The 25,978-nt window shown below is 37.4% G+C and overlaps 1 protein-coding gene across 2 annotated transcripts in view; it reads right to left on the bottom strand.

Moving 5' to 3' along the window:
• The window catches only part of PDSS2 (decaprenyl diphosphate synthase subunit 2), a 126,407-nt gene that overhangs the window by 36,697 nt on the left and 63,732 nt on the right, over nt 1-25,978 (bottom strand). For both annotated transcript variants that reach the window (XM_036379955.2, XM_036379956.2), the window contains one exon: nt 5,360-5,558. In XM_036379955.2, the coding sequence (XP_036235848.1) occupies nt 5,360-5,558 (199 nt within the window). The remainder of the gene's footprint in view (nt 1-5,359; nt 5,559-25,978) is intronic.

Raw genomic sequence — 25,978 nt, 5'->3', positions numbered from 1 at the left:
GCGCATTACTTCTGGTACTCAATGTTTCTCCATGATTTTTTCATCCTGCCTTGTCTGATCAATAAAGCTACTGAATCCCAGTAGGAAAATTCAGGTTATAAAGTTCTCTGTTTATGTTATGTAAAATATAATAAAAATATATGCTGTAAATATACTTAGCAGATATTAATGGTTCAAAACTTCCACCAGAGATAACAAAGAAGAATCCCTCTTTCAAAAGAACTTCCATTGCTCTGAAAATAACTCATCTCCACTACACTTAAGAAGGAGACCTTCTACTTACCTCAAACAAAATGCACTGTTCTGAGGGATGGTAACTTGAATCCATTACAAGCCAATAGCTGCTAATAGTTGACTTTACACTGGCAACTATTAACATTTAGTTTCCATTTTAAAAGGGTTTTTCTTGGCAGATTCATGATGGCTTTTTTTTTTTTTACATGTTTATGCTCTTCTCTTGACATCATTCAGGGAAAGAAAAAGTCTGATACAAGTAACACTTTGTTAAATGACATGTAAAAATTAAAATTGTAAATTCTAACCTAGCTTGTTTTTCAATGCTCAAAAATGTCAATTTACTTCAAAAGAGCAACTGGCATAATTTCACAAAGTGGACATTCTCAATATCCTTCACTGGACACCAAGGTTGCTTAAGTTCCAAACTGAGCCTTCCCACAGGACCACAATTGATGCTACAGAAGTAGAAACCATAGTTCATAATAAACAGTTCTTATCTGAAGTGCAGGGCACCTTCAGGTGGTTGCAACAGGAAGACATAGGAGGACTTAAATTAGTAACTTATTGATGTTTATGTAAGCACAAGGCTTATTTGATAAACAGCACACTTATGCCTTTAGGAATACATAAACTTAGCATAAGGAAATGGATCCATTACATAAGTACTACATCTGTGCTACTGTTTATTTATGAACAAATAATACTTAATAAAACAATGCTCTACAATGTGGTCTTCTGGCAGAGCTCTACATTGACAGACAAGATTCTTAAATCCAGTTCCAAGCTTTCAGCCTGTAGATTTTGAAGTGTTTCTGTGAAGAGTTCAATCATTTCAAGAAGAAGGTACTGAATTACAGTGGGAAAAATTGAGTCAATTCTTAAGATTTCAGTAAGAGCCACAGAGAACACCACTACCATACCACATACTTCATGGTTTTGGGATAGGCTTTTTCTTCCTTTGGGGAGGTTTATTTTTTTTGTTTTGTGTATGTTGGGTTTTGGTGGTTTTGTTTTGGTTGTTTGGCTGGTTTGTGGGTTTTCTTTCTATAAATACCAAGAGACGCCCTCTTATCAGTTTATGAGGTTGCAAGAAATGCATTTGCCAATTATTTTACCATTTTCTAGGCATTGCACTAAAGCGCATCATTTCAGCCTTCTGAAGTTCTATGCATCACTCTCTTTTGAGTGTAAGAGCATCAAAACTGGTTTTAATTATGCCTTTTAAGCATCTCCTCTACAGTTTTGTAAGACAGCTGATGATTCAGATGCTCAAGGAAGCACCAGCTTTAATGCTGTGACAGACTTCTTCCAACTTCTCTGTTACAAACACTGAAAAAGCACATTATTTGATAATATCGTGGTGAGTATCCACATACCACTTGTAGTAAAATGCCCATATCCCACATCCACGTGACAGGTGACAAAAATGCCAATTAATGTTTGTTACTTTTGCTATGTTTGCATCTGAACGCCAGCCTAAAAATATTATAGCAAGTGGAGGTTACTTAAGCAGAAATCAAAGACAAAACTAACATTTTTTGCTATCAGAGTCAAAGAGGGACTTTTATTCAAAAGATTTGCTTTTAGCAGTTTCATCCCCACATCCTTAGCTAGGCAAAGCAAGACAATAAATGTTAAAGACCTACTGTCTTGAGATGGCAATGAAGAACCACTCATTAAACAGATCGCTTTACACTTCTTAATAATTTATTAGCACATTTATTTAAAACTGCTTATGGTCACATATCGCACAGGATAGCTGGGAGGTACCCTATTTTGTTAGGCAAACATAATTTACTTTTCCATCACTCCCACACCTACATATTTACAATGACTTCCACATATATATTACATGTATCTTATCATGATCCTAGTATTGGAGCACTGCAGCCTCAAAATGAGAAAACCTATCAAAATAACCCTGTCACCCCATATAAACACACCCCAATCCAATAAGTCAGCACATCACCACACATTACTGCATTGTTAGTTAAGCAGCAAAACACAAACACGCCCTTCCTTGCCAAAGGTTCACCATTCCACTGCTGATATAACAACTACTAAAAGATCCCAAACAATTCATCTTTGGGCTCAATTCTGTTCTAAAATCCATAAATTAACAATAAACAATCTGCTACAGGATGCAGTTCTGAAGTAATGTTTTATCCATATAATTTTCAATCAACAACATGATTTATCATTGCAATCAGCAGGCCAAGAGCCACCATCCAAAAGGTTAGCTTATATAAGGTGATCAAAAAGTACAAAAGAAGTGTTAACACATCTGATCTATCAATCTAATGCTTTGTACTGTAAAGGCTTTTGAAGAAATTAGTGTTCATTTTCAACAGTTTTTATTAACTTAAAAGATGTAGGACTTTGCCATGATCACAAAAATGTAGCACTCACATGCTCACTCATCTGCCCTTCAATATTTTTAGCCTCAGTTGATACCAACCTTGTATTCATAATTAATGTACCATGATTTCACAATGCAGAAAATGAGAATGCTTTCTTCTGAATTGTTTAGTGTTCAAAAACCAAAATTTGCAATGATTTTGTAATAGCACAACAGCAGAGTTTACCTTACAGGAGGCTTTCCAACTGACAATTAAAGCAATCTAGAGTCCTTGTATCTCAGAGATCAAAAACCATAAAACCCAAAACACCACCCCAAAATGTTCTTTGGCATAACTTTAGCAAACTAATGAGAGATATGAGCGCTAGTTTAAAAGAAAACCCCAAAAACACAAACCCTGAGCCTTGATTCTTGTTAACATCATTACAGTAATATTCTATAACAGTAGCAAGAAGAAGAAAATTACTATGAATTAACAACAACAATTCCTATATTTAATGTTATTTAAAAATCAAAGTGTTACCTAAGGCAATTACCTTGCAGCCTTTTAATATCTACAGGGAAAAGCCTAAGGGAAAATAATTGACTTTGCTAATTTTACCCTTGGCAATTATAAAATAGCTCTGCATTTCATTACGACTACAGAATTTCACGTCTAATTGTCAGCCCCGAGAGAAGCAGAGAGATAAATGCATCATACACAAGCTCAGACATGAATTTAACAGACAATAAAATTATCCTGGTAGCAAGGAGTTCAGTTATGTTAAAACCCCCTTTAATTTAAATTCTGTTCTACACAATAGCTATGCATGTCTACAGAGGTTATGGCTACCATGGTCAGTACTATGCATGATAAAATGCTGCTCATTTCATTAGCCAATTTGCTAAATGCCAGCAAAAAAAGCAGTACTGTGATTTTTACTTTTTACATCAAAGAACACAAAACATTATGAAGGAAAAAAGTCACAGTTATTTCACACTGCTAAAAAACAGATGCCAGATTTGAAAATTCATCATTTACAAAAGAATAAATACAGTATGTTTAAATCATTGCACCTGTCAAGAGATTTCTATAGCTTGTATTTCAATTTTTCTAACTTTGCTAGTAGGGTTAGACGTATGAAAAAGAATAATTTACTAAGTCAATCAGTTTCCATAATGGCATCCCACTTATCGTATGTAGAAGCTATGAAAGTATTTAGATGTCAGAAAAATGAAAAAAAGTGCTAAAATGTTTTGGCAGAATTTTCCAACATGCAGTATAATGATTGCTTTAAAAAAAAAAAAGTATTTCTTTGCACTTGTGCTTCATTTCACTGTAGGCTTGTTTCCTGGCAAGTCTTCAGGGATTATACATTCCTGCTGCAATACTTAATGATGTACTAAACACAAAGTAATAGTTGCTACATTTTGTAAAAGTTTCCTCTTATGTTGAAACTGAAAATTGATGTAGGGTTAAATCCTTTGGTCTGTCCTGAGAAACTTACAGGGTCCAAAAAAAAAAATAACTGATACAAATTAATAATAATTAGTAAAATCAATTACATCCCATTTTGGTTATGGTGTGCACTATTTATTTCTTTTCCTAATACTTACTACAAGTTAGCACCATAATGGCTTAACCCACTATTCCAGTAGATTGACATCTAATTTTCTGTCTCTTCTCTTCAATCTCAGCTCTGTGTTAGAAAATGACACCACTTCTGAGAGAAACTGTCATACTTATGATCAAAGGAGCACAGAAATACTCTACTACCACAAGGAGATTTAGCATGAGAATCTAAAAAAAAATAGACTACTGAGGCTGACAATTACAACAATGCTGATTATCGACAATTGCACATGACAAATATTTATTTTACATTACAACATGGCAGCAATCTTCAAATGTATGAAAAGCACCTCTGCAAAATGTACTGTTTCCTGTTTCCATTGGAATGGCACACTTAGCTCTTCAGCCATTCATGCAGGTGCTACTAGGCTGGCACAGAGATGCCCAGGAATCCCTCTCCACCACTGGAGGCTTTAAGAACAAGCTAGATAAATGTGGATCAAGAATGATTTTGTGTAGCTGATTCTATCTGCCAAAAGAAGAACTGACTAGAGAGAGGGTCTCTTAATGTCTCTATCAGTCTCATTTTCTAAGATAATACATATACTCAATTTGTTTCTCATCAAAAACATCTCCCTGTAAAGTTTCAAACAGCTTGGCTAAGCTGTTGGATTGCAGTTGTCCTTCAGAAGCCAGTACATACGCATTAGTAGGGCAATCCAATATTCAGGCACATCCAAATCCCTAACAATATCAAAAGCAAAAAGTCATCTGAGACAAAACAGTAAAGCCTTTTGCTCCCCAAATCATCTAAGACAGAAAACCTCTTACAAAGCACAAAGTAAAAAGAAAACCCCCCAAAAAAAACCAGACCAAAGATGTCTTCAGCTGGGAGTTGCACAACACCAGAGGTACTGTAGCCTGACATGTCATGAATATGCCTTAAACTCACCAAACTGACCACCCATCCATTACTTCAGTGCTTCAGAATGTATACTAAAGATATCATCACAGTAATTCCATAGGAGACTGTTAAACACATTCACAGCAACAGCAGACTGCCAAATTGACAGCTATAATGGTAAGGCTGCTGATTTTTAAATGATGCTCCATATATACATACATAACTGCTGATTTTTTAGGGGGTCTCTCTTTCAAAATACTTGCTAATATTTACTTGCTTTGGCAGTAGAGGAATTTTTCTTTTTTACCTTGGTATTCTGCAACTGTGCAAGGCTGGTGCAAGCATTTGCTAGGAGAAAATCTCCACTCAAAACAGCCATTTTATTCCCAAACTGCATATCCTTCAGAGGGCCATCGCAGGACTTGAGCTCACCAATGTTTACTATGCCACGATGCACCAGAAAGGCAGTATGGATCAGCTCCGTGATCTCAGCCAGACTTCTTTGACTGAAAGAAAGAAAGAAAAAGCACAATTACGTTTGATGCTATGAATAGAACAGAGATTCTTAGTGAAAATAAACAAACAACCATATGTGCTAAATAGGTATTTTATTAATTATCATGTGAGCTCTTCTATGTACTTCTAGAAGCCACAACCAGGAGGTGTCAAACACAGAGAACTGTCACTAAGTATTTCCAGGCAAACCACAGGTACCACAGGCTCCACTTGGGAGAATGCTACCCTTTGTTTGAATTCTTTCACAAAATAAAGCAAAATAATCAATGTAGTCCTCACAGGTGCTTTCTTTTTTCTGTTTTGTCTACCAGAAGCTTGAGGGACACTGACATGAAGAAAATGCCAAGCAGAAAGTAATGATGGAAAGAAACAAAGGACATATCAGCAGGGGAGTCCTGAGCAAGCCAATCCAAACAATGTAAGAATGCTGCAGTCAATGACTGCTCAAATTAGAGTTCAATTAATAACAGAATACCTTGCAGTTCAATACTACCAAAGGGGATGGGTTCAGGCAGGAGAGAAAAAACAACTGAATGTTTTAGAACTGTGTACTAAGGGTATTTCACTGGTGGTTTTAGTCAGAAGCAAAGGTGACTATCTAGCAAAGGGGCCAATTTTATTGGATAGGTTTACAAATCACTTCTAACTCCAACATATAGCATATACATCCTCGGTTTAGGGGTTACAAATCCCTGTGAGAGGCTTATCACAGAGGTTATTCCATAGAGGCTTGCTCTCTATTTAAATTTTTTGGAAAAGGCAAGAAAAGAGTCATTAGCACAGCCCTCTCCTCCCCCTTCTCCCACAATTCAATCCTGTAGCCCTCAGCAGTGACTGTCACTCTAAGAAGCCCAGAGATGTCACCTTAGCTCAGAATGACAATGGGGTGCTGAACAGACAAAATAACTGAGCAGGGCCAAAGGGAGGAAACAGCAATGCTCTGGAGCATCCTTTTAATGCTAGATACACACAGGACTCATTCTTACAAAATCTTCAGCACATTCACATCTTCTCTGACTCCAGCAGTTCCCTTTCTGCCATGGAGGTTCCACATATGAGCAAAATGCAATCCATGCCCTCAATTAAACAGATGACTAAAGGCCTTAAAGTTCTAATTAATTACAACATAGTACAAAGGCGTGTTATGTTCTCTGTGCTCACTCAGAAGTGGCCAAGCACTGATTCATTGAATAACCAAACTGATCCATACCTTCATGTACAAAGATACCAGCAGGTACACGCTCAGGTTAGATTCTGCCTCAGTAATAGCCCAGCACTGAGCAAATTAATTCTGTTTGCTCTGGACGGTGCCCATGTGTCCCAACTGCCCCAAACCATATTAATCTAAAGAAACCTTCTGCCCCAAATATATGTGACCTGTGAACAGTCCCAGCAGCAACTGTTTCAGGGCAGTGGTTGGTGCCAATTAGCAAGAGAGAAGAGATGGGATGGTCATAGGGCCCGGGCAGCAAACAAAAGGCAGAGGGAGAGGATAAATAGAGGTTCCAAATATATTTTGCCAAGCACAAAAAAACCCTTAGGCTGTTTTAAAAGCTGCCTTTATAATTCACAAATTGTTGTCTCCATGCAGACAAAAACAATTCAAAAACCAAACAGTCATTCTCCATGTAGACAATAAATCTGAAGGTTGAGGCTGCTTTTCAAAGACGTGAGGTAGAAACTCACATAACCCAGTCGCAGTATTGTAATCACGCTTGGCTCGGCTCTAACAAAGGGTTAATAAATTTTCAAGCTCGGAGAAAAAGACTAACAAGACATCCCGATGCTCCTGCTGTCATTGTCAGGGCAGCCCTTGGAGGAAATGTCCGTATCAATTCGGTTTATCAGATGGACAGCTGATCAACATTAAACAGACTTGCTCTGGGCAGATTGAGCCGAGCTACCTGTTATGAATAGCAATGAGAGCCCTCTGCTCCCGCTGCCGAGCTCTGCCATTTCCGCCTGCCGCAGATCCCAGGACATATGGGGATCCCTAGTGACGAGCACATAAAGCTGCAGCTAACTCAGGCGACGGCTCATTTCCCCCAGCTGAAAGCAGGCATTAATATCCTGAGGAGAGCAGGCCCGCCTCTGTGACCCCCAACTACTGAAGCAAAACAACGACTGTCCTATTTCTTCATTTAATAAGCCCTTAATGAAGGAAATCAAAATCCCCTCTTTGACTTCAGCATCGCTCTTCATGAAAAGGTTACACAAATACATCAGTGTCATGCTTTCCACATGCTCAGGATCTGGATGTTTTCATTTCTTTTCCTGTAATCTGTTTGTTCTTCAAATAGTATTCACATTATTTGTGCTAACAAGAATCATATTAGGCAGATAATCTATGCCTAATTCTGATCATACATACTGCTTTTCCACTCTCTCTCTAGCAGACTGAAAATACAAGAATCAATGCTATTGCAGAAATCCCAGGCAATGCATTTTTTAATGCTTTTTGTGATAATCCCTAGAATACCCAGGCACAATAACAAGTGCACAATGCTGCAGATACAGGAGGATCCTTGACATGACTTTGTAAAGACCAGTATCCAACAAATAAACACTGCTGTTATGAAGTTGCTGCTAAATGGCTGAAGAAATACTATACACAGCTTTCTCCATCTGAATACAATTCAGTGATTAAATAATTTCGTATTTGAAAGCAGCCAATCCCAACATACAAAAGAAAAATGTTTTAGCAATACTGGACTTAGAAAGAGGGCAATGGGCTGACAAAATCTGACTGCCTCCATCCTGTTTTCACTCCAGAGCCCACAGTCACAAAAAAATAAGTGGCTGCCGCAAGAATTACCTGTTCTTACCTTGGTACAAGGTTGTACTGAGAAAACGGTCAACGTTTCTAAATACACAAAGTTCCTAAATGGAAGCATGCTAAGAATCAGGAAAGCTTTATCGCCAAATGCTAACACACTTCCACACCTTTCACCTGTGAAGTAAGAATTCCCTGCAAACCACCACCAAAGTTCCTAATTTCAAGTCCTACTCTAAAAAGAAATAATAGGATTCTGTAAAACATATGATAAAAGAGACACATTAAATAGTACAGTTGCATTGAACTTGAGTTAGTATACCTTTCATTATCAGCTAACCATCAGAACTATGCCAGGCTTCTCAAGGGATAACAGGCTATGCAAAAAAAAATGTTAATAATTTAAAATGTCTCATTTTTAAGCATAATATTTCACAGAAATGGGCCAAAGACTTAAAATAGCCACTAAAAACCATATTTGAAAATTTTTGAGGCAACTACAATGAACAAAGATAATGAAACTGATAGATCAAAAATTCTTTAAGAACTCTTATCACTGAAGCTTTGAATTAAAGTGACTAACAGTACACACCCAAGATTTGAACATTTTCTTTGTGATTGTCAATTCAATAGTTTCCCTTCAATACAAAAAGAATTGATTTGGAGCCTTACATTCAGGACTTTAAAAATTTTTTTAAAGTATCAGCACACATCTCATTTCAGTGACAACTATAATAATCTTTATATATACACACCTATGAATTTGAAATAAAAAGAAATAGTGTCTTTAATGGAAAATTACATATGAAAAAGCATTAACTAAAGAATTAAAGTAATAATTTTAGGTACTGACTATATATTTGGGCAGCACTTAGTATCTGATTTTACCTTTTTTGTGAACCATGAACAGAAAAAAAAGTTCTGTGAAGACAAGGAGGTGCTTAAACTACATTCATGTTGATCCTGTATGCTCTGGGTGCTGCACCAAGATAGTTCACTTAGTTACACAGTGAGAAAGGGCAGTGGTTTTTACAGTTCTTTTTCCCATTCACCTGTCAAAGTCAATGCCATGGTTAATAAACCATGATTAGAAGAACAATGCATAGTGAGTAACAAATAGCATCATAGTGATGGAAAGTCTCATTCCCATCTTCTGTGAATGGTGTCTTTTACAAGAAATTAAATGGCACGGGGGCAGGTGTTTAGGCCAGTCAATATGTATGGCAGATGCTGTCATTTCACTAACAGGGAAAATTTTCAGGGTAAAGCAGCAGATTTGAGCAGAAGACCAAATATTCACTGCATTCCCATGACTGATGTATCTGTTAACCAGCAGAAAACATCTACCAACTCTATCCTTTAACAAGGCTAGAGACCAAGATTTCTGCAGTTCCTTCTGTCTTGGTCTTAAGATGTAGGAGTGTCTTCCACCTGAGGGATAAATCAAGTTGAAAGACATCAAATCTATGAAGTTTGTTGAATATGCTGTTTAATTGCATTCCTAACAATCACTTTATTTTTAAACTGGCTACATATCCTACCTCTTTCATCTCCTTTCCTTCCTAGTATCACAAAGTTTTTTAAGTAAAATTTCTATCAATGCTCCTTCATGTATTTTTCTTTATTTATTTTTGAAAAGATCTTACATTTTCACACTCTGTCACCACCATCACTGATTATTGCTTAGGTTCTTTTCCATAACTTGCCTCAGTAATATCTTCCCTCAGCCCATTATAGGATTTGAAAATGTTTTCTGATTTTTAGTGGGCAGATATTCGCTTGAACTTGGCAAGCCAGTTCCCCTAAGCATTGTAGGTGGTTGGCAGTGGAGAGTGAAAAGCCTGACTGGAAGTCAGGGTCCTGTTCCCTTCCTTAGTGCAGGAATTTTGAAGAAGGGTTTTCACAGGTCTTGGCTTCATTGTTAGGGATACCACAGAACAACCAATTCCCACTTTGTACTCCAGACAGCAGCACTCAAGTGAACCAACTTGTATCAGCTTCTGAGTAGTGCCACTGATGTGCCAACACGGCCACCGCTGTGTCACCACAGCACAGCCAGGAGCCCTCCAGCCTGGGAGCCAGCTACCCCTACCAGACTGCAAGAATCCACACTTGCACCATCATCCCCAGCAAAACGAAGCCATAACTGCTGAACTTGTGTCTGCCTTACTCCTATAATCAGCATCAGTGGCCAAAGAACAGTGATTACAACCTATAGCACATTGTCCTTGGGTTGGGTGGCCTCATCACAGCAACTCTCCTTCCAAGTCACACAGCCTAAAAGAAAAATAATCCCAGCCTGGAAACAAAAGCATCAATTATGGAGAATAGGTGAGAGAATCTAGATAAAGACCTGGTAAAGATCACTACCTCAAACTCAGTTTAAAAGGAAAAAGTGTTAATCTGAAAAGCCAGAAGGAAAATACCACCAGAATCACTAAGTCAAATGGATGTTTTCCAGTTCCCAGAGGCAGGCACGCAGGCTGGGACCAATAAAGAAGGGAATATCAAGAGTAAACCTGCTCAGTAAGAAGAACCTGGTTACTGAAAGATCCAGAAACCAGGGACAATGCAGCTAGGTGAACAATGAGAAGCAGGTGGACTGGGCTGACATGGTTAAGAATCAGATGCAAAGTTTGTACAGACAAATTTTGTCATGTTGGGACTTTATTAGCCAGAAGGATACAAAGGACATTCTGCAAGGGACAGGTATTTGAAGAACAGTGAGATGTGGTGGCAGGCCTAGGTATGTTTTTTAATCCCCATAAACCAGGACATATGAAACTTAAATAGCTTTGATCTTACTTCAGTTATTACAGATTTCATAAGCACTAGAAACTGTTAAAAAGGGAGATATCAATTACTTTTCCTGTTCTCAGAGATCCTTCCTACACTCCTAGAGAAGAAACAGACTCGAGACATGAGCCAGTACTTATGTAAGTATTGTTAAAAAAATAGATTTACAGCTTAGGTTTTATGGCTTTTTTATTTTTTAAAGGAAGGATGGCTAGCTTAACCTAACTGATCAAACCAAAGGAAAAACCATGAGTGTTCACCTAAAGATAGAAAGAAAAAAATCAGTAAGTTATCTGGAAAAAGACTTCTTGGATTACTTGAACACTGACGCCAAAAATCAATAATAAAATTTAGAGCTACTAATTCATAAGCATATTGTCAAACTTATAAAATCACATGTCATAATCACATTTTAAAATCAGTGATTATCCCTATGGGAAGAATCACATTTCCAAAATGAAGTAAAGCTGTCAAATGCAATATTGTGTTTTTACAAAGATATTATCAAGATTTAAACTTCTAATAAAAGGCTGGTTGAAATTCCAGTTGGTATCTGCTTTAGACTATATGAACAGCTAGGCAGACTATATTAAGTACTTCATCAAGCAATAGCACAAGCTAAGATGCTTACTTCTCCAAAGACCTACTTCTCTCATTTTGTAAATAATGATGCAGATATTCAGTATTCAGTATGCTCATGCAATAATGCATATTGGCAATATGTAGGTATATTGACAATGTACTGACACTAGGTTGAATTTCTAAAAGGAATTTTGCTAGCTCAAGAAATGTTGCATTTAACCTGAATTCTCTATTGTAAAGATTCAATTTGCTACAAAGACCTCGTATCAGAAAAATTTAGGTACAAGTGAACATGAGTTCAATATATGTGCTACATGAAAACAATATAATCTAAATCAGTATACAAGCATTGTTTATAAATATGACAGATAACATTCACAGGCATATATTATACATGAGCAATATTTTCAATAATAAAACAGGCTGGATCAGTTAGATAAATTAAAAAGAAAAATGTGAATACTTTTTGGAAACTCCTTATGAATATTTCTATGTGACCAAAGAGCCACAAATCCCCAGTTAATAAAAAGACTAAGCTGATTAAAAACTAAAATGAAAAGCAAAAAAATTGTGGTTTAGACAAAGCTGAAACAGCTATAATTTCTCCCCCATCTAGCTTCAACAAACTGAAAAACTGATAGGAACAAACACAAACCAGACAAGGTGTGCAAAGGAGAAAATTGATAAAGGACTGGATGAGAAAATGCAGAGATTGAGAGGGAGCTGAACAACAGCAGTTTAAAAATGTATATACAAAAACCGCCTCAAAACCAAGAACAACTTTTAAAGAACTGCATTGGTCCATTATGTAAGGTTAGGCAGAAACAAAACTCTTGCATAAAGGCAAGACACTGTAGAAAGCCTGTTACATTTTAAGCAATATTTTTATGCAAGCACGTGTTTATATCTCTTAGCCCAGAAGTGAATAGCAGCAGTGAGTAAGATTTTACAGTTAGCAGGTCCAGAGAACTTACACTCAGGAGACAAGACAACACAAAAGGAATAACACAGCTAATAAACAGCAAAGAGAGTGAATAATCCTCAATATGGATTCAACTGAATGGGTTCAATATGCTTTACTCAAGTTAAAATATGCAATGCAAAAAAAAAAAAAAAAGATTATTCAAAAGATCTGAATGCAGACCACAGATATGCAGGACTAGAGACTCTTTCAAGAAGAAAGCACCCAAAGTTTGGAAAAGGGTGGAAGGAACAGGTCATTTGAGATAATCAGCTAAGATACAGAATGTGGCTGTGGTCAAATAGGCCAGTAGGATCCACAGATGATTTAGCAAAAGTAGTGTCTCTGTCAACCCTGAGTTTCTGATACCAGTAAAAATCATCAATTGAAAGAAGAATTTGAGAATGTATGACTTCCCAACATTTTTGTCCTAACAATCAAAGCAAAGAAAACAGATGAAGTGAAGAACAAAAGCTATTTTATGCATGGAGAAGGCTGATATTAAATCAGTAGATTTGGTCACAGATATTTAAAGCAAGTTTAAGCATCTATATTACAGAAAACAAAGTCAACAGAATTTGCTGATTATCAAGCAAACATAAAATGAGATCCACTAGCCTGAGCCTAAGGAAATCCAAAGAGAATAAAGGGAAGGCACTTCCCAAAATCTCTTACAAAGAGCAACAATGGATTCTCCATCAACAGTGCCAAGGTAACATCAGATGAACACCCATTGCACAAGTATTAAAATTGATTAAAACTGGGGAAATCCTATGTTTTGTAAGGCAGCCAATATGACTACCAGAATGATATCTCTCAGTTATTTATATATGAATGAACAGTGAAGGCAAGGAAAGGAAACTTTTCAGATAATAAACAGAATATGACTAGATTAGCAGCATATGTTTGTCCCTCTATCTGAAAACTTACCATTGGCCAGAAGCCCATTTTCCTTTAAGGAGGTATAAATACTTTCAGCACTGAGATTTACAAATGCATTTATTTAAGCCACCTTCTTCAGGAGAAACACCAAAACTGGAGCCATTTGGCTCATTAGAGTTACCTCCCATTCCCAGTGCAGGAGCACACAAAGCCACCATCAGGCAGGGAACCTGTTCTATTACAGCAGGTATATTAATTCTGTCCTACAGTGCACAGAAAATAAATATTTCAAAATGTATTTGAAGCAAGTTCTGCAAGAGGAAACAATCTACATTCAAGATTCATGTCTGTCTTCACATATTTAGGTATCCACACTGGTAATGCAGTACTAACCTGGGATTACATACAAATATTCCCACTAAGAACAGGAAATAAAGAAAAACAGAGACCTTCTACAAAATTATTTTATGGATATAAGGGTGTGTATTTTACATAAGTATACATATTTTATTTAATTACAGTTTTCCATATAACCATTAGGAGGTTCTAGCCATGCAAGTCACATTTATTAAAGGCAGCATGTCAAATAAGAGTTGACAATTACAGGCTATATCAATACACATTATGCCAGATGGTAATGAGCCATACACAGAGGGCCAGCCATCCAAAATAATCACACCATTTTCCACAGAAATGTTGAAGAGGTTATGGTTTATTACACAGTGCTCATTAGATATACAGTGGCAGCATTAGCAATTTTTCCTTCATTTTTGTCTCATTTAAGACTCTGCCCCCACAAGCGCATTCAAATTAGTACACAAGGTTAAAATCATTACGGTCAGTGGGAGAAAAAAAATTAAGTTTTATTTTTATTTTACAGTAATGGTAGATCAAAGGTCCCTGGAATCTATTATTCTCTCAATTATTATCTAACACAGGATACAAAAAGGAAGGAATTTCACTTTCATTTGCTGTGAAGAAAGATAACAGTAAATGGGTAAACTTGGTATTTCTTAATTAATAACTCTAAGTGAAAACAACAGTTAGGTTGTGACACGAGGTGACAAAAGTCAGAAAACTAAAAGTTGAAACTGAACTTTCAGCCTTGGCTTTGAACTTTCTCATCTGCTTTTCAATCTGCTGCTTTAACAGCATGGAAATATTTAAGTGTCCAAAAGGCAACTCATCTTTCACAGCAGGTGGAAAAAACAGTTGTCTCAAATAACTAGAGTGTCATCTCTGAGAAAACACCTATAAGATGATTTGAAGTACTTTTCTGGTCAGCTGCATATGTTGACTTCCAGTTAGAAAATTACTATTGGAGACATTTATTTTCCTGCCTTTTTGTGTTTATAGATGGTATGGGGGTGAAAAGATACAACGAGGCAAAAGCACAGGTATGTTTATCACTTAAAAACATGCCAATGTCCCCCAAACTCCAAGTGACAGCCAGCATTTGGAAGTCATAAAACTGTGAAAGAGAGGAAGAACTTAAGTAGTGGACATGGTACCTGACAACCTGACTGCAGAGAATTGTGTTTCCAGTCCAAGCCCCTCATTTGAAGCATTCAGTGCACCACTCGGAAATCTGGGTCTCCCATCAGGCAGCCACCCAGTTCCCAAGACCAAGGCAGCCTCACACCTCCTTCCTCGGCCACTCCTGCCGAGTTACTCTGCTGTTACACAAAACCTTGAATTATTCATTCAGCCAGATGGCAAAAGAGTGAAAAAAGTATGCAGGAGACTGTGGGAGAGAAAGGTGGGACACCTGGACTCCAGATCCCGCTCCACTAAGTTAGCTACCAGGAGGGAAACAACATTACAAACTCAGGCATTCCTGACCTGGATGTCCTATATCCCTCTGTTTGGAGAAATGTTCTGAAAATTCAGACAGAGGAGTGCGTTTGCATCCTTTCAAAGTCTCAAGAGAGCCAAACCTGGGCTTCTTGCATCCTCAGTGAATGCTTAGCCAGTGGCTAAAGAACATAAACCAACGTTAACAGCACATCTCCAGTCTGACAATCCACTTACAAAATTTCCTAGTTAAACTGACCAACAAATTTTACCAGTGTTTTGAAATTGTTTGAAAGACAAAAAGCAAATTTTATTTAATAGAGTCTTAGAAAAAATGTTTACAAAATTAAAAAGAATTCCATTAATTCCAGGCAATGCCAGTCTTATGCCAACTGAACAGGTACTCTGGTAAAAAAAATGTTAACTGCCGTTAGTTAACAACAATATTCTGCAAAAAGGTTATCCTACCACCTGTCCTTTGTACAACTCATTTTATTACTAACAAAACCATGTACTCTAACAAGGTGGCACTTCTGCAAGCAGACATCAAGCAAATATGAATGCTGTGCAACGTGAAACAAATGCAAGCTCTGATTCATTATACAACCTGAAGGGCATCAGGCTAATTTAAAGGTCTAAACAGAACATAGAAAACATCAAACAGAAGTTTTATAGAGTTATTTCCATGCTAAGTTTCTAGACAATTCAGACTAAGTTTAAATTCTGCGATGTTAATTCAAAAATGAACACCAGAAGCCAATTCCAAAAAACAATGCTCACAAGAAAGCCCACCTCTGCACAACTGCAACTGGATTAGAAACAGAAAAACAACTGCTGTTTCCTTTAAAAAACATACTATATTTCTAATAGTCAAAGATAAAAATAAGACATTTAAAATTGATGGGGCGAAAGAAGAGCAAGCCAAGAAAAGAGTTTACAATGCAGTTAGCATGAAGGCCTTCCTTTTGGCTCACTGAAGTGAACAAGTTTTAGGTATTGGAAACAAGAGTCAAAAAATGGCAAGATAGGAGATGATCAAAAGCTTTGGCAACAGCTGCTATAGCACGGCTTTAGGAAAATGTGATGGTAGGATACATGATGCAAAAACAGAGCATAAGACTCAGAACGAAATAACATGTTGACCAAAACCCTCAAAAGATGAGGTATGAACAAAGGATTCATTTGTAGACTGGATGACCTTGCTATCACTACAGCAGAAATCAAAAGGAACATGATGATGGAGAAAATCACGTATTTTGCTATGGAAATGACCAACATTTCTTCCCATGTGATGGCAGCATGTATCAGCCAGACTGCTTGTGGGCAACACCCAGGGAGCCCATCCATCCAGGATTACCCATATTTGCTCTATAGCCACTCAATATCATGTATCCTCCAACTACATCTCATGCATCTATTCCATAAGAAATTTCAATCATGGTCAAATATTTAAATACCTGCACTAAAACCAGCTAAAAAGATATGAAGGGAAATAAAAGGTCTTACAGGTAAGTGCAAGAAATAAGCTACTAACAATTAATTTTATGACATATTTTTCCTATATTTTATTAGTTGTTTCTCAGCCCTGCAAGACTGAAGCATGTCTATAATTTTATTTGCAATGACTATGGAAGACAGTTGGAACCATTGTTAAGAGAAACTCCCATTCCTGTGCACTGTCAGCTACTCTGAGACTGCCAGCTTGACTTATTACTTCCAGTTTTTCTCTGAATTCTCTCTGAAGAGTTTGTCTGTAATTGTATTCAATGTAGCTGAAAGATAAGGTGCACTAACCTTGACATTAAATCTCTAGTACTAATGACACCTGAAATACATGGAACCTTTTTATGTGAGAGCAAAAAGAAGGTAACCTTTTTTATGCCATGAAGAATGAACACTTGATAAATGAGCAGTCCTGTTAAGAGAATAGATTGTTCATATGTCTAACTGCACAAGAAAAAGGCATTAAAAATAAAATGTGAATCACTAGAATACAGTGTACCAGATAGGCTTGGGGTTTATTTTATAACTATATATATATATTTTTTTTATCATGCTTATATAACAATTACTGTGAATTCTGAAACACCCATAAATATCCAAGATACAGAGGGGATAAAAAAATCCAAACATACTGGTTGCACAACCGCAGGTAGCTCCTACTATGAAATAAACCTGTTGTATTCTGAACAGCTGTAACTACATTTCTGTTAATCAGCAATTAAAAGTATGGTCATCACAAGTGCTCTCCTCTTCCCTCCTGAACCTTCAATGTTCAGAATTGGATAAGGACATTAATACCATACATTCAAATTTTTTTTTATGGGAATGCTTTTGCTTTTCACAAAGCAGAAGTATGCAGCAGATGGGTATTGCCTGCCATGTACAAGGAAAGAGACCAATAGCTAAAGGGAGACAGCAGACTTCTCAGAGACCTTGCTCCTTACACCAGGTGTGTTGACAGAATTGCCAGCAGGGAAAGGATAATAAACCTTTTGGAGCAAGGCAACGACTGCTGCTTCTGGGACCATATCAGCATAGAAACAAGCATTTGGTGCTGTTGAGGTCTGCAAAGTTTTGTCATTATTATTCGTATATACTTTATGCAAATGGCATACGGTGTGATATTGAGCAAAATGTGTCCTTTGATTAAAAAAATTACTTACTATTATACCATTGGCACAATTTCCATCTATTTTTACCTTATTAGAATATAAGGTATCTGAAAATTTCACACTTACATTTTTTGGTTCTTTCATCCCAGAATGATTCAATCTACACACTTTAAGAAGGGATAAAATGACATCAACCAATTCAAGCAACATTAACCCCAAGCAAGTGATGATGGAGACACAGCTATATGGTAACAAGCCACCTTCAAGAGCAAACTTTATTTCTGCAGAATTCCTACCAGAGTGCACAAAATAGGATCCTTTCCTGACTGCAGCTAATACTGGAAAAAATTTGCTAAAATTTAATTTGCCTACTGGAACAGCTATGAATGTAGCTGGACTTTTGGTACTAGTTTTGTTGTATGGATATCAAAAGCCAGAATGAAATTTCAGCTATAAGAGACTAAAGCAAGCTTTCCATGCAGCAGTGTCTAGGTGAAAGATAGCAACTACAAGAAAGGAATCAGAAATGCTATTTAGTATAAAACAGAATTTGTTTATGTTTCTCCCCTTTCTGGCAATAATAGATGCATAATTTATTTGGCTGCATCTTCTCTTTCACAAAAATGTACATAAATTTGGCCAAGTCTTTAGAAAAATTAAAAACTGCAACTCCAAATACTTTAATGGACTTCAGGAACCGGGCAATCAAGCTCACGAAATTTCACATATACCAATCATGCTGGCACTGCTGATCATAAGTTTTGAATTGCTGCAAACCCTATAAAAAAACCCATCGTCTTTCTGATTTCCCTTTTGACTGCATAAGCACCTTCTCAAATGAAACACAGTGAGAATACCATATTGCATTCATATTCTTGAAATCTTTATCCCTTGTTCTCCAGCTCCTTATTCCGCTTCTCAAATCATCAATCACTCTTATCTATGTACTCATACACCTTTATATTGGAATATATTAAAAATAACCAAGTTTTGATGTACAGCACCCTGTCTACACCACCAGCATATTATTCTGCCTTTCTTTTTTATTATTGTTTGCTCTAGAAGGATCTCAGAGCAGTCAAATTGCACATGAAAATCTACTAAAGGTTAAAGGCCAGATACCAATAAAGCCACAAGAAATATTCATTCACTTAATGTGATTAGGGTCCAGAACATGCCATTATTTCAAGTGGAAGAGAAAGAACATTGCATAATCTTCATACAGTCTCATATTTCCATATACATATATTTGTGGAGTTCTCAACTCCACCTCAGCAGATATTGTAATATCTTCAGTTACCTTATATCAGAGTACTGACCAAATCATACTAAGAAAATAAATTAATTGATGCAGTATGCCTTGTAATACTTAACTTCATATTGCTACAATTTCCCAAGAATTGCAGAGATTTGTATTGAAACTGGATAACTGCATTGTAAAATCTGTCAAGGGAGATGTTAATAGGACAGAAAAATGATTGGTGGTATTTCAGCAGGTAGAAAAGCAAGGAAAATGTTTTGGGATTGCAGGACAAATAAATTATATAGATACAGTTATTTAAGAATTTGGAATGAAGCAATTGGTCACATTGATGTCATAGTTCTGATGGATAAGCAGTCCCTGAAGCTGTTGTGTGCTTCCATCACAGCACTGGATTGTACTTAGGTGACAGCTGGAGATTTCTCTTCACAAATACTATTATAGTTTTTGTAAAGGAAATGTGAAAGTTCTCAAGTAGAAAATTGTTTCAAGGGAAAGGTTTTACAGCAAACACAGTTCTGGTGAAGTGCTCTGGTGTGTGGTCATGCCATGTCCCAGGAAGGCTGTGCCAGGCCTGTTACCCACAGGTCACCTGGCCTTTCTTTGAAAAGCTCCCACTGGGGTGAAAGCAGGGCTTTGCTCCTGACCCACTGCAGAATTCCACCAGTGCTGCTCTGGTTTTGTTTGCTATGCTGCGCATTGTGGCAGTCCAGTTCTCACTTCACAAGCAGTGGGAGGAAGAAGCTCCAAGAAAAGGGAGGGCTGGACAGACAGACAGACAGGGATGCCATTACAATTTTTCCAAGGTAAACCCTCCCTACCATGCTTTCTCTGAAGATTAGTGAAAATTACTTCCTTTTTAAAATGGAAACCAAACACACTTAGTGATGTACATGCTGAGTTTACCTTGCTCAGCTCTCTAGTGCTATAAAGACTTATTTTGAACAAGATTTGAGCTATATCTCTGAACAGACTTTGATCAGCTGTAATGCAGAGCCTTTTTATTATCCTACAATGTAAGGAGAAGACCTTTTCTTGTTCAACATATAATTGCTGTATTTGCACATGCTAAGTATGCTGAAAACAATAAAAGTTAATGAAGAAAAGTACTGGTTGTAATGAATTAGTAATATTGTTAGATTTGTATTTGGAGTTGATTTTTATTGTTGTGGATGGAAGATGATCAATAGGAATATGTAATCAAGTTGTATGTGCTTTTCATCTCCTGAGACTCATCTTGTAAATGAGATGATGAATCTCACAGGATTTATCCTGGAGAGAAAAAACTAAATAGAATAATTTAGAATAACTGCTTGGATTTCCTCTCACTAAAAGCTATGGAAAAAGCTACCAAGGACTGCGAGACAAAATTACATATTTCTTTAAGATTATAAAAGACATCACTGCTCATATTTTGACATACTTTTCCCATTATCTTTCAAACAATTTTGTCAAGAGCATTGTACTTCTTAATGTACTTGGATATTGAATATTTTAGGACCATGTATTTTCTCTACCAGTTAATTAGCTAAGCTTCCAAAGTACTTGCTAGTTGGGATACTGTACCTTTGCTGAAAGCCAGCCTTCCAGAAGATAGAAATAAGAACAGTTAAGTCCCAAAGGAAATCATTTTTATGATAAAGAGTCCTAATGTGCCCCAGTAAAGGTGAGGATTGATTGTTATGGCCTATTGTTACTATAATTAGAAGTCAAACACCAATTAGCAGTTCCATTAATAAGATTAATCTCTGCAATATCTGCAGCTGAGACCCAGGGCTTGTGTGCAATAAGACAGTGTGAATTTAAAGTGCAAAAGCTACACTGTACTAAAACTCTCAGACTTAATACTTACATCACACAAAAGATATCATCTCTGCTTTCTTTGAGTTTTGAGTTTCTACATACACTATTGGTCTTACTACATTTTTCTAATTTAATACTTTTTATTTTGTTTAAACATGTTCATCATCTATCAATGATTTAGCAGTCATTGATGGGGATAGGTGCAATGGAGCATGAGGTCTCCCAAACTTTGGTTCACAGCCACTCCCTCTGCATTGCACCAGGTCAAGGTAAATTCAATTTAGTTTCCATTACTAGTAAACCCAGAAAAGTAGTAATGGAAAAAAAAAAACCCAACTTCTTACAAATATGAAAGTACTCTTCACATGATAAAAATCCATTGTATAGTTAGGAATCATTTTTTTACTTGAAAATATGAAGGTAAGAAACAGTCAAATCCAATCTCTGAAGTTAACATCCTATGCAGTTCAGAGTACAGAAATTGAAAGAAGGTTAAGATCTGAAATGAGGTGAAGAGTCACACACTTGTGCTCGTTGTATTCTTGTAGGCACTGAAATCATAATTTGTATGGTCTTTCTTTGGTTTTATTTCATTTGTGTTTTACCTTTTACAATAACTCTCAAAGAGATTTTGTCCACAGATATACCTAACACCATGCAAGGTAAAAAGAAGGCTTTTGCAAAATTTAATAGCAAACAGGTCAAAGCAACCTTTAAGTGTCATTTACACTCTAGGAATACAATAAACCTCACCTCCTTCACCAAAATTTACTCATGGCTAACTAGCCAGGAGGCTTTGTAATGCATTTGCTTTTTCCTTTCTTTCTTTTAAATGGGGACTATCTAATTTCTTTCCATAGATAAACACATCTAGATTAATGTGGAGACACATTCCAGTTGGAAAGCATTTAAACAACTATTTAAAATTACAAACATCTTTAAACTTGTCTACTGTAGGAAGAAGCTGCTGACAAAAAATCACAGGTGAGCTGAGCAAGTGAAGATACAGCTCACACAGTAAAAGACCTGCTTTCCCAGACAGCATGACCTGTTCCTACAGCAGAAGGCAGCCCTTTGCTACTGGAGCCATCTACTCTGACTGGAGATGTGAGTCACCCGAGCATTAGCATCTCTCAGCTGCTTGGCTGCATTCACAAGAACAGGACAGAAGCTACTTGCCAATAGCTGCAGCTCTCAGGGAATGCAGAGCCAAAGGTGCATATCCTCATGCAGTATTTATTCTGGTTTTCACTCAACATGGAACGCCTTTTACATCTTCCCAATTTCCAGAGAAGGTGTCCTCACACCTCATATGCTGTTATGCTAAATATATAAAGCGAAGTATTGTCATTTCAGATTCTTCTCACCCATAAAATCCCAGTCCTACAGCAGTCCAGGTCAAAGGCATAGGTCAACCTACCAATGTTGATCTGTGCATATTTTTGCAGACTGCAAGTCTCAAAAGCATACTATAATCAGCATATTACCTCTGAGCTTTTGACTACACTAGCCCATATCTATCTTTGCAGACTGGAGTCGTCCAAGGACCATAATTCACATAAGCTTAGATTCCCTGGAGGCAGCCTGAGTGCTCCTCCTGCATACAGCAATTAAGGACTGCTCTAACAAGCACAGCACCACCGCTGTTACGGCTGCCATGGCATGGGTTTTGGAGAAGAACGGATAGAGCTGCAGATGGTGAGCTGTCACCTGTGAGAAATAGAGGAGATTCCCAGTGTCCCCATTAATACACAGCAATTTGTCCCTAATACACAGTGGCATATCCCTAAGACAGACAAGACTTTTACGCTTGTGTTCCTAAAGTAGGTAATTTTTCACAGTCACCATTTCTAATTCTGAAAATCTTGGGATGCAAAGTTCTTTGGATACTACAGCTGACAAATGACCATAAAGATACCTAACAGGCTAAATTATGCCAACATCAGTGTAGCCTCTTGTGAGCTCCATAGTCATGAATGCACACCAGTGACACTACTAGACACAGAGCTGAGGCTACAAGCTGGAGGTAGAATGCTCACTCATCTGTTTAAAACACATCTTGATTATCACCTTGTGAAGAAGACTCTCTTCTTGAAAGACCTGACCTTCATGAAGAAAGCTAGATGAGTCTGACCTCATTGCTGACTCTGCTTTCAGAAGGAGGTGGGTCTACAGACCTCCTGATATCCCTTCCAACTTGAATTATAATGTGAACCTAGATGTACTATCGGCATCATCTGGTTAACCCTAAAGGAGGTTAATGGAAGGTCAAACTTTCTTTGAAAATGGCATAAAGCTCTTCGGAATATAGGAAAGGAAATAAAGTTAAGGCAAAAGCTTTGTTTTCCTATCTAGCAAGAAGCTGGGAGAAACCTGGATAGAACTGCAGAGTGACAGATCACTATGTCCTCTGTCCTTACAGTCCTTAGAAAGACACCTACCCCCTCTGACTTCTTTGTAATCAAAGAAACATTCAGAGAAAAAGAAACCTAAGAGTGAATGAATCCTCTGGTTAAGATCTGGATTCAAGTTTTACACGTTCCTTGGAGTAGGTTAGAAGAAGAAGATTACTGTGATATGGCCACAATGATAAAGAGCATGTGAAATGACTCTGTGACCCCTGTGTGTGTGTGTGTACCTCCAAAAAAGGTACTCACAACAACTTAGTATTGGAACATGGCAAGAAAAAAGATTCACCACCATAACAAGGATTTGGCTTCTGCTCCCAGCTTACTCTTAAACTGGGCTTTCATTGGAATCAGCATCAATGCTATTCCAGAATAATCACTAAAACACTATGGAAAAGGTACCTATGTTCATGATTCCTGTCACTACAGTATTGCCACCACTCTTCCAAGTAGCAGGAAGGATTCTGATTCTGAGACAAGTTTATCCAGTGAGTACCTTCTTGTAGTAAAGCATATTCAGCTTGCAAAGTGATATAAAAGGTCAACTGTATCATCCTAAGGAAGAAGGTGCAAGGACAGAGTCCAGTATCGATAGTACAGAACTGAAATTCAATTTCAATTTCAATATTCTGTATTGAAATTCAGTTTCAATATGGAATGATTAGAAGGTCTTTGCTTGTCAATGGCCATAGGATCCACCAGCGTGGATGCCCAGGCAGATTTGACTGAAAAAAGGATTGCTTTAAACCTCTGACAAGCATCCAAGGAAATCTGCAGAGCTGACTCAATGGATGTCAATACTATAGGGTATTTTTAAAATTGGCACTAATAGGGAAAAAAAAAAAAAAAAAACAAAAGAAAAAGGGCAAAACAGAGAAGAGAAAATAACTTGCTGTGCTAGAGCCAAGGATGCTGAGGGCTGAAGAGATGGCCCAAGTTTGTTCTTTGGTGTCACTTGCATTCTAAGCTGCAATACAGAGGCTATGTCAGGCATTCATTACTCAATACAAAGGCAAGGAGATCCCTCAGTCCCCAGGCAGTAGTGTCTGGCAGTGCCAGACGTGAACAGAAAAAGATACCCCTTTGGGTACTTTGAGAGAGGACCCAAGCCAGTCTTAGGATCTTCAACTGTGAGAATGGAGCTCCACCATGAAGCATAAAGTTGTCAGTGTTCAGAAACCACACGATCCTGGAGTTTCAATTACAAACCTCACTACCAGCAGCAAAGTAAAATAACAGCAAGCTGTATACTTCACTATCCAAGTGAGCTTTACTCTGAGAGAAGGCAATGCAGTGTCAGACTCAAGTATAATCACCAGTTAGGAAATGCATCTCAAAGCCCTTATGAAGCTCAAGCCTCCTGTATCACATCTGAGGCACTCTCTGATACCATTAGCATGATAAATTATTGTTAATTCGATTCTGCCTAAACCAAATGTGAGTTCTGCTTTCTCTTTAGGAGTAAGGACTTTCAAGGGAATATGCGATGCATGCTTTGCTTGAGCACAGGCAATGACATCAACTCTTACATGATACTGTTTGCATACTCTGTACTGAGCACTACAATTGATCCTTATATTTCAATGCTTCTGTAGCCAAGGAAATATTTTCTTTAATGCTAAGAAACCAGCAAAAAGTTCTAATTTAGGAAATCTGTCCAGCAGCTGAAATTGAGCTGTTTATCATGCTGCTACTTCTCTTCGTCCTCTTTTGGGATCACTGGTGCTGAGCTGGAAGCAGAGCCAGGTTCTTTTCCTCGCCAATAGGAATAAAGTCAGGCTGCTGCCAACATGATAGGGAGGTGGCTGTACAGCATAAAGCATGCCAGGCAGGCTTTTATAACACTTCCTCCCTTATCTTCAGCATGGCTCATAAGGCAACCAGCAGTTACTATGATACCCTTGCACACAATGACCCCCACGGCCCCAAATTAATGCAGGCAGATCACGACTCTTGCAAATCATGAAGTGCTAAAGCTGAAGGCAATGCTGGCCAGAGGCAGCACCATTTAACTACACTAGTCCTGCTCCTGTAACCACCTAAATTGTAATCCTCATTATTCTGGAAAAGATTGTTCTCTGGTAGCAGGCATTGGTTTTGTTCCATTGTGTACCAGTGAAAAACAGATGCCAGCTAGGAAGCTAGATTATCTATTTTTATACATTTAGGTCAATTGTCCTTTGAATTGACATATCTAGAGAACAAGAAAATAGGATAATTTTTTTTTTCTATTCCAAATTCAGCTCTCAGTATCTTTCTGTTTTAATTTTAATTTTTGTATTGCCTTATTGTGATTTAAGAATATGAAATAGTGAGAAGAGGTTATGCAGAATGTGCCAAATTCCAGGATGAAAAGGTCCACCATGTTTTTTTTGTGTTTTTTCAGGGTAAATGGTTATCACAGTGCTACATCTTCCTGGTCACAGATTATACATTTAGTGTAGTACCAGTTACAGAGGACTGATGGAACCTGGCTATCTACTGCAGGACTGAATATTTAAATAGAGCACAAGAACTGGTTCCAACACAAACACT

The sequence above is a fragment of the Molothrus ater genome, chromosome 3 (genome assembly GCF_012460135.2).
Source record: "Molothrus ater isolate BHLD 08-10-18 breed brown headed cowbird chromosome 3, BPBGC_Mater_1.1, whole genome shotgun sequence".
In the NCBI taxonomy this organism is placed as follows: Eukaryota; Metazoa; Chordata; class Aves; order Passeriformes; family Icteridae; genus Molothrus; species Molothrus ater.
This window is presented reverse-complemented; position numbering and strand designations above follow the sequence as displayed.